Raw genomic sequence first — 10,297 nt, forward strand, 5'->3', positions numbered from 1 at the left:
TAGACTTATCAGATACTTAATCTAGTAAATGAAACCTTACTAAGTGAACTCGGAATTGATTCATTATTATTTCCCTAGTCTAGGTCATTGAAATGGACACCAATGACCCAAGAAGACTAGCATGTCAGATTGACCGATGGCGCAGTTTCATTGGCTATAGGAATATGAGTATTCTAGTCAACTACATGGGTGTATGTGAAGGATATATCCTTGCGGTCTGAAGGAGATGTCCTTCGACCAAGGTGGCAATGCGTTCAATTTGTCAGTTAGGATAACGATGACTTTATCCGAAAGATCATCTAGTCCGGTCCAATTAGGGGTTGTAATGCTTAGCTAAAAGCCGCTTACGATTGTCGGGTTACTTCGGTAATCCGTGGCTAACATAGACCGGATCCTACAACGGGTTACACCAAAGAGTGGTAGCTTGATCGGAGAGAGTTAACTAGTGGGAGCTTTCCTATAGATGGATATGATCCAGTCTGATAGTGCCAAAAGATAGAAAGAATCGGGATCGAAAGAGAAGCCCGAAAAAGTAGAAAACCCACTTATGGGGTGTCCTGACCAAGCCCGGTAAGGGATTGATCAGGACCGGCCATAGTGTGGGAGTGGGCCGGCCAGGCCAAGCCCATTAATAGCCTTAAGTGGTCGGCCACACTAAATTAGGGGAAACCCTAATTTCCAGTCAGAAAGAGTTCTGATGAGTTTATCTTTTCTGGGACTCCTATTGAAACGTAATTTGAGTGAGACTCCTATTAGGGTTTTTTCTATATAAGGGTCATTAGAGTTCAGAATAAGGGTGGATTTTCTCAAGAGAAAACAACTTTTCATTCACAATATACAACTAAGTGGAGAGAGATGGTTTTAGAGAAAAAGCTCCCAATCTATCTAATTAGTCAAAACAAGAATGGTTTTTCTTCTCAACCTTCAATAGAGTTCTAGCAGACAACAAAGAAGGGAGATCAAGTTATTTACTCGGGTGTCTCAAGTAAAGGAGCGACAATTGGAGCTCTCATCTTCTTCGAGATATAGTCATTCGAATCTAGTTCGTGGGAAAGCGAATCCAGGTATTCTACTTTCAGTTTCTAGTTTCTTATTAGTTCATGCATATGATCTTGGTTAGATGGCGTTAAACATATGATGTTTAAGATTCCTCTTAGTTAGATGATTAGTAGTCTTAGAGACGTATAAAACCGTATTGTGGTATCAGAGTCGTCTGCATGTAACTAGTTTTAACTAGAACGAATTAGATTCAAACTTGATTTATTAGATAGATTAGTTTGAATAGAGATCCGACCAGGATGATAAAGATTCAGAAGTTTCTAAATTCAAAAACGGAGAGGATGCACCCGAAAAGGTTGCAAACCCAAGCGGAGGTATCAAGTAGTAATCCGGCAAAGCCGGGATCGATCCAAGGATAGGAATGTAGCTTGGATATCGAATGATCTTATTCGTCAGTTTAGATGTCAAAGGCTAACTTAGACAAAAACGGAAAAGAAAAGATAAACGGGGGGTTTTTATAATAAAGTATAAACCGTAAAGAAACAAGAAACAAAGATAACTAAACTTAAACCTATAGACTAGTGGTTGAGAGTTTAGAGTTTATTTCGAAATGTGAGAGAGGTCAAGGGTTTCGTGAATCCATCTTGAAACACATAGACATATGTTTGCTTAGGTTTTATTCTAGATTTCTAGCTTACTCGACTCAAAGTTAGATGTTCTAAGTGCTAGATATACCTAATGGTCATAACTAGTCAAAGGGTCATCATATGCTAGTAATATCGAGTCTTAACTAGGAAAGATCGATTAATAAGTAACTATGACATATGTTTGACATAAGACATGAAACAAACTTAAACGATAAACCAAAACATGAGTGTTGCATCGAAATTAAGAACCAAACCAACCAAACATATGCTTTTATGCAATCAAGACTTCATCACAAAACCCTAGACAAAAGACTTAGCTACTCATGGTTTCATTCTTACATAAACATTCAATCGGAAGTGAGATCAAGTCTAAAATCATGGTCATGGCATAGTACTTGACTTAATTCACATGTATCTACTAGTAAGAATAAGAAAACATATAGTAATTAAGAACTAGAGGGATAATTAGACAATATTCAATCACTTATAAGAGTATTCAATCATAGATATATCACAAATATGCATGAAAGCATGAATTCCTCTTATTTGGCACGTTATCTCCCTAGAAATTAACAACTATGGTAGCTAAGATGACCCTAGAATTAATCAAGATAACTTAAAATAACCCTAGAATGCTCAAGGAAGGATGGAAAAGCAAGAAAAACACAAATGGCCCGAGCAAAAGTGAGAAAAAATCAATTTGGCCCGGCCAAAACACTTCTGGCACGGGCCAGCACGTTCTGTCCCATGCTGTGCACGTTCCGTCCCATGCTGTGCACGTTCCGTCCCATGCTGTGCACGTTCCTGGCCTGTGCTTCCAATGCCCAGCAGGTGTTTGATGAAATGCGTCAGGGAACTCCGTGCTCCAGATGCGCTCCGTCCCTACTAAGCACGGTCCTTCCTATGTTCTGGCCTATGTTTGGCGTGCTCCTGGTCCGCACTTCCGACGCGCACAAGCTGTTTGATGAAATGCTCGAGGGGAACCTCCGTGCTCCAACGTCTCCGTCCCGTGCCAAGCTCGACCTCCACTAGATTGGCTCAAGAAGCTTTTGGCCGTGCTCCAAGAAGCTTCTAGCCCGAGCACCCAATGCACACCAACTGTTTGACAAAATGCCCGAGCGACTCCCAGGTGCTGCTCCTTCACTCCAAGCTCGTTTCTCCTTGCTTTTTCCTTGCTTGGCCGGACCAATGGAGTTCTTGGCCGGGCTAAAGGCTCCTAGGTCCGGCCAAGTCCTTCCTTCTCTCTCTCTTGTTCTTTTTTTAGCTCAAAACCCTAGTTTCTCCTCTCTTTCCTCTCTCTCTCTCTTTTCCAATGTAGAAGATGATGAATAGAGACCAAGTTAGGGTATTATATTTCTATTTTTATCAAAAGACCATTTTGCCCTTCCTTAGTAGTTAGCTCCTCATTTTGATTTCTTCAAGCTATTTTGACTTCTTCTTTGACTCTATTTAGCTCTAGCTTGACCCATAGACTCTATAACTTGACCCCAAGGTTGCAAAATGCCTATTTTGCCCTTATCTCATAACTTTTTCATTTCTTATCCTTTTCATCTCTAGTCTTCACCAAAGTGGTCATCGTGCTCCCGAGACTTCATAGACTTTCTTAAACCATATTTTGACCCTCTTAGGTGTAAAATGACCAAAATACCCTTGGTGAGTTTTTCTCTCCTTACTTCATCTTTGCTCCTTAGGCTTTAGGGACTTCTCATTGGGTTCTTGTAAGCGCTCTTGACTCTTATAGGACCTCCTTGGCTCATTTCTTTGGATAACTCCTTAGAAAGTACCTAATCAAGAAAAATCGATTAACTTATTAGAATAACACCTCGAAATGGACTAACTCGTCCAAGTTAAAGGACTCAAATGTGACATTTTCATGTCACATCAACATCCCCAAACTTAAACTTTGCTAGTCCTCGAGCAAACAAAATAAAACAAAACAATAACGTAAACCTAACTCACTTTCGGAGGAATCCCGGTTGCATTTAGCGTATGCAACAAGCCTTTAAACCCTTAGGTTACCCCTAAAGGACGAGTTTTGTCTCGTGAGGGTTTCCAATGAATACACCCACAAAGTTCAAGATTCCAAGAAATAAAAGAGTTGAACTATCGATGCAAATAAGGTAACGATCAACAAGTGAGAGACTTAAGTGTGTCAAACATATGAATCAAACCAATAAACACAAAAGCATGCTAAGAGTCTCCTCACTAATAGTTATATACTTAAGTGCAGTGTCCCATCATCATGAGCATCATCCAAGTCTAAAGTAACAAAACCTTGTTTCCTATCATAGCACATTTCGCCTCGACTTTGGCCTCACGGTCATACGCTCTTAAACATGAAATCACTCAAAACCGAATTGTAATGGTTCACTCTCATGTGTGAGCATGGAATAAAGTAAACTCAACACATACAAAATTAAATGAGGATATCAAGTTCTAAAACGAAATGATCTCTTAGGAATGGAAATAACCACTAACGGAATGGGGAAGCTCACTCACCCTTCTCACCCACTCTACCTTCTAATAATGTCTCCTAAAGGTAAACGGATACAAGTGATGGAATGGAAGATGATGAAATCCCGAGAATGTCGACGCCTTCAATGATAAAAGAACACTCAAACAACCTTTAACTTGACTTTTTGCTTTGAATACTTTATTTATTCCAAATACTTACATAAACACTCAAAAGTTCACATGAACTTTACACAAAAACAACTTTCTTTCTTTTTATTTTTCTTTTCTTTTCTCTTTTCTCTTTTCTTTTTTCTTTTTTCTTCTTTTTTTTTTATTTTTTTTTTCTTTCTCTTTTCTCTTTTCTTACACACATAACCAAACACCAAACACAAAAGTACAAACTAGTATTCTCAACAAATCACCTTTACTTTCACACTTTGCTTTCACATTCTTTCTTCTTTACTTTTCATGCCTTCATTCTCGGGAGTAGTATGACGAATGGATGGTGGAGTATCCGTTTCCCTAAAGTTGACACTATTATCGGGTTTCATGGACTACAAGAGTAAGGTTTATTCGCTATCCTGATGTCACTCCTAATGGCTAAGGAAGTTGAGCTCATGAGATCGTCTAAGCTCTTTTGAAAGTTGCGAAGTTGAGTAGCTCTTCATTCTACTCGGAGTTAGCGCGGAAGAGTACACTCAAAGGCAATAAAAAGGCTCAGATATCTCACATTGGTTTAAGTCTCCACTAATGACTATTTTAGGTCACTTAGAAGTGTTCCTTCTTCCTTAAGATGATACTCACATGATAAAACACCAACACCAAAGGACTCAACATTCATGAAAAAACTAAGAGCATGCATAAGATTTATCGAGAAAGACACACATGCATCAACATACTTAAGAAAATCACTAGAATCATACCAAATCTACCCAAAAAAATTTCAAATTTGGTCGAATTTGTTGAACTCTCTTGTCTTTTGAAATCTAAGGTCATGATGTCATGCGACTAAATGGTCGAATTTGTTGAACTCTCTTGTCTTTTGAAATCTAAGGTCATGATGTCATGCGACTAAATGGTCGTATCCCCATCCCCAAACTTAAAACTAACATTGTCCTCAATGTTCTAAGCGTATACTCACCAAAAGATAAGAGGTACAATAAGTTAAAGAGAAGAGTGGAAGGATATTACCATAGCCGACGGAGATAAAAATTTATACTACCAAGACTTGTGTATTCGAGTTCCAAGTTGATGATAAGCCCATCGCCATCCCCAAACTTGGAACGAACCACGTCCCAAAAGTATACAAAGTGAGAAACACTCCTAACACATCAATATAAAACATAAGAATGAAGCATAAGCATGACCACATAAAAATGACCACTCACGCAGGATCACTCGATTGCATCGAACCATGCAATTAGTCATTGATTCTCTTGCTTTCACAAGAGCACGAGTTAGGTCTCGTGGAGGGTTTCCAGAGATGATACCCACAAACATCAAACCCATCTCAATAGACCAACCCATCATATAACAAAAGACGAAATATTTGGGGGTCTACCCATACGAAAGTTTTAACTAGTAAGAACCGTCTCACAACAATGTAATGGTATGGGTTTATACGTGAGACGGCAAAAAATAAGAGGTAATCCCCAAACTTGGATGACGACAAGGCAACAAAGTTTGACATAATAACAGGGAGGACATGCATTTCACTAAAGGGATCTACGTATGTATGAGATATTGGTTTAGATGTCGAACTACAACTTAAGGATTTGTCCATAAGGCTCGGGACTAAGTCAGAAATTTCCTTAAGTGAAGGTTCAACCAATCGTTTAAACATTATTCTCGTCTCGATATCATACGTGTCCTTAGAGAAATCTATAGCTCCGCTCAAGAGGGCATCTACATCTAGTCCATCTTTAATAGCTACAACGGTCTCAGGTAACAAACTAGTCATGTCGTTATGGTTCTCCTGAGCACTACTAGTATTGTCCCTCTTAACTATCGATGCCAGCATATTCATATCATTGGTAGGGAACAATTGTTGAGGGAAAGCGGAATGAGGTTTATCAACCAGTTCAGACTCAGATTTCGATTTTAAAACCTTGTTATTCCCATTACCATTCTCAAAAGTTGCACGATCCTCGGGTATGTCTACCGTCATGGGAGTATACAAGCTAATCATTTCATCACTTTTGAGACTGGAATTGGACTTAACATTAGCATTAGGTGTATTACCTTCACTTATACCCTTGGGATTTATTGGAGTTTGGGGTTGTAAAACCCCTTTCTCGATGTCTTTCAATTTTTCCTCCAACTCATTAAGGGCGTGCAAAGTGTTTTGGCTAATCTGAGTTACTGCCTCATAAAATGATTTCGAAACATCTTCAAGATTCCTCTCATGATGAGACGCATAAGTGAAACCGACTAAGGGCTCTTGAAGATTCTCATAATCATTTGTAAAGACATCACTCCTCGAACCTACGTGCTTCATATGAGTGTCTACGACATTTGTGCATCCTAGTGAGACATCTCGACAAAGAGAAATAGTAGGGCATTCACCCGCTAGGTGTTCTCGACTTGCACAAATGCTACAGACACTATCAATCACCAAATCACCATCATGCATATCTGTTAATTCTTTCCGAGACAAGTTGAAAACTTCATCATCTACTTCCCCATTTTCCTTTAAAAAGCATATGCCTCTTTTTGAGTAATGGTTTCCTTCGGCTATATCTCGGTCACTATTAACGGGTGTGTCCCACTCTTGGACTTTCTCCGCTAAGAGGTCGAGATACTCCCAAGCCTCATTAGGACTTTTACTCATAAACTCTCCGTTGCAGATCAATTCCACGAAGTGTTTCATTTTGGAGGTCAAGCCATCGTAAAAGAACCCGATGACCCTCCATATTTCATAGTTATGATGTGGACATGCGAGAAGGAGGTCTTTAAATCTCTCCCAACACCCAAAGAAGGTCTCCTCTTTGTGTTGCTCAAAATTCATAATTTCTCTTCTTAAGGTGTTGGTTCGATGGATTGGGAAAAACTTTTTCAAAAATGCCCTAGTCATCTCATCCCAACTTCTTATAGTCCTAGGCCTTAGAGAATGAAACCATATCCTCGACTTTTCTTTCAATGATAATGGAAATAGTTTGAGCTTAGCGACTTCCTCAAGTACTCCATTGATTGGGAGTATCGAGCAAATCTCATCGAACTCTCTCAAATGAAAATATGGATCTTCATTCTCTAGGCCTCGAAATATAGGAAGTAATGGAATAATCTCAGGGTCTATGTCTAAATTACACTCATTACTCGGAAATATGATGCATGAAGGTATGCTAGCCATATTAGGTTCAAGGTAGTCTCTAAGACTTCTAAGTGGTCGATGAACCTCATACCCATCATTCCAACTATCATTCCCATAAACATCCATTGAAGCACAATTAAAGCAAAATGCAAGCAATCACAAGTGTTCAATTCAACTACTACTATCAATAATAGACAAGATGCAAATGCACTTAAGCCGCTCAAATAGGTAAAGGTTAGGGAATGATACTAGAGGTGGCGTTCGTTACCACAATTTGATCCTCTTCCCTTTTCTTGTCTCTCCCTTTATATCCCAAACTTGTTAGCTTTCGTCCTTTAGAGCTCTTTGGATGAGTACCTTCGAAAAAACCAAAAAAAAAAATGAAAAGAAACTACGAAAAATAAACAAAGAAACCGTCTAAGTAAATAAGTAACACTAAACTTATGAACAAAACAACTAACGCTATCCTAACTACTAAACCTATCCCCGGCAGCGGCGCCAAAAACTTGATGCACCCGAAAAGGTTGCAAACCCAAGCGGAGGTATCAAGTAGTAATCCGGCAAAGCCGGGATCGATCCAAGGATAGGAATGTAGCTTGGATATCGAATGATCTTATTCGTCAGTTTAGATATCAAAGGCTAACTTAGACAAAAACGGAAAAGAAAAGATAAACGGGGGGTTTTTATAATAAAGTATAAACCGTAAAGAAACAAGAAACAAAGATAACTAAACTTAAACCTATAGACTAGTGGTTGAGAGTTTAGAGTTTATTTCGAAATGTGAGAGAGGTCAAGGGTTTCGTGAATCCATCTTGAAACACATAGACATATGTTTGCTTAGGTTTTATTCTAGATTTCTAGCTTACTCGACTCAAAGTTAGATGTTCTAAGTGCTAGATATACCTAATGGTCATAACTAGTCAAAGGGTCATCATATGCTAGTAATATCGAGTCTTAACTAGGAAAGATCGATTAATAAGTAACTATGACATATGTTTGACATAAGACATGAAACGAACTTAAACGATAAACCAAAACATGAGTGTTGCATCGAAATTAAGAACCAAACCAACCAAACATATGCTTTTATGCAATCAAGACTTCATCACAAAACCCTAGACAAAAGACTTAGCTACTCATGGTTTCATTCTTACATAAACATTCAATCGGAAGTGAGATCAAGTCTAAAATCATGGTCATGGCATAGTACTTGACTTAATTCACATGTATCTACTAGTAAGAATAAGAAAACATATAGTAATTAAGAACTAGAGGGATAATTAGACAATATTCAATCACTTATAAGAGTATTCAATCATAGATATATCACAAATATGCATGAAAGCATGAATTCCTCTTATTTGGCACGTTATCTCCCTAGAAATTAACAACTATGGTAGCTAAGATGACCCTAGAATTAATCAAGATAACTTAAAATAACCCTAGAATGCTCAAGGAAGGATGGAAAAGCAAGAAAAACACAAATGGCCCGAGCAAAAGTGAGAAAAAATCAATTTGGCCCGGCCAAAACACTTCTGGCACGGCCCAGCACGTTCCGTCCCATGCTGTGCACGTTCCGTCCCATGCTGTGCACGTTCCGTCCCATGCTGTGCACGTTCCTGGCCTGTGCTTCCAATGCCCAGCAGGTGTTTGATGAAATGCGTCAGGGAACTCCGTGCTCCAGATGCGCTCCGTCCCTACTAAGCACGGTCCTTCCTATGTTCTGGCCTATGTTTGGCGTGCTCCTGGTCCGCACTTCCGACGCGCACAAGCTGTTTGATGAAATGCTCGAGGGGAACCTCCGTGCTCCAACGTCTCCGTCCCGTGCCAAGCTCGACCTCCACTAGATTGGCTCAAGAAGCTTTTGGCCGTGCTCCAAGAAGCTTCTAGCCCGAGCACCCAATGCACACCAACTGTTTGACAAAATGCCCGAGCGACTCCCAGGTGCTGCTCCTTCACTCCAAGCTCGTTTCTCCTTGCTTTTTCCTTGCTTGGCCGGACCAATGGAGTTCTTGGCCGGGCTAAAGGCTCCTAGGTCCGGCCAAGTCCTTCCTTCTCTCTCTCTTGTTCTTTTTTTAGCTCAAAACCCTAGTTTCTCCTCTCTTTCCTCTCTCTCTCTCTCTTTTCCAATGTAGAAGATGATGAATAGAGACCAAGTTAGGGTATTATATTTCTATTTTTATCAAAAGACCATTTTGCCCTTCCTTAGTAGTTAGCTCCTCATTTTGATTTCTTCAAGCTATTTTGACTTCTTCTTTGACTCTATTTAGCTCTAGCTTGACCCATAGACTCTATAACTTGACCCCAAGGTTGCAAAATGCCTATTTTGCCCTTATCTCATAACTTTTTCATTTCTTATCCTTTTCATCTCTAGTCTTCACCAAAGTGGTCATCGTGCTCCCGAGACTTCATAGACTTTCTTAAACCATATTTTGACCCTCTTAGGTGTAAAATGACCAAAATACCCTTGGTGAGTTTTTCTCTCCTTACTTCATCTTTGCTCCTTAGGCTTTAGGGACTTCTCATTGGGTTCTTGTAAGCGCTCTTGACTCTTATAGGACCTCCTTGGCTCATTTCTTTGGATAACTCCTTAGAAAGTACCTAATCAAGAAAAATCGATTAACTTATTAGAATAACACCTCGAAATGGACTAACTCGTCTAAGTTAAAGGACTCAAATGTGACATTTTCATGTCACATCATGTCTCAAGTAAAGGAGCGACAATTGGAGCTCTCATCTTCTTCGAGATATAGTCATTCGAATCTAGTTCGTGGGAAAGCGAATCCAGGTATTCTACTTTCAGTTTCTAGTTTCTTATTAGTTCATGCATATGATCTTGGTTAGATGGCGTTAAACATATGATGTTTAAGATTCCTCTTAGTTAGAT

The 10,297-nt window shown here is 39.4% G+C and overlaps 1 protein-coding gene across 2 annotated transcripts; it reads right to left on the reverse strand.

The window, feature by feature from the left end:
- Window positions 1–2,111: 2,111 nt before the first annotated feature.
- On the reverse strand, window positions 2,112–9,550 carry LOC147549111 (uncharacterized). 2 transcript variants are annotated; one of them, XM_086670550.1, is made up of 3 exons: window positions 5,132–9,550; window positions 3,606–5,069; window positions 2,112–3,430 (listed from the first exon to the last, which is right to left on the reverse strand). In XM_086670550.1, the coding sequence occupies exon 1, from the start codon at window positions 7,534–7,536 to the stop codon at window positions 5,611–5,613; it is 1,926 nt and encodes a 641-aa protein (XP_086526676.1). In that variant the 5' UTR covers window positions 7,537–9,550; the 3' UTR covers window positions 2,112–3,430; window positions 3,606–5,069; window positions 5,132–5,610. The 2 variants fall into 2 exon arrangements, with proteins under 2 accessions (XP_086526676.1, XP_086526674.1); XM_086670548.1 differs by having other exon boundaries at window positions 2,112–5,069.
- Window positions 9,551–10,297: the final 747 nt, after the last annotated feature.

This window comes from Eschscholzia californica, unplaced genomic scaffold (assembly GCF_041429995.1).
Source record: "Eschscholzia californica isolate CP2 unplaced genomic scaffold, dmEscCali1.0.p SCAF_3, whole genome shotgun sequence".
NCBI lineage: Eukaryota > Viridiplantae > Streptophyta > Magnoliopsida > Ranunculales > Papaveraceae > Eschscholzia > Eschscholzia californica.

Excerpts from the sequence above, each read along its gene's own strand:
- LOC147549111 (XM_086670550.1), bottom strand. The coding sequence starts at position 7,536 with ATGGATGTTTATGGGAATGATAGTTGGAATGATGGGTATGAGGTTCAT.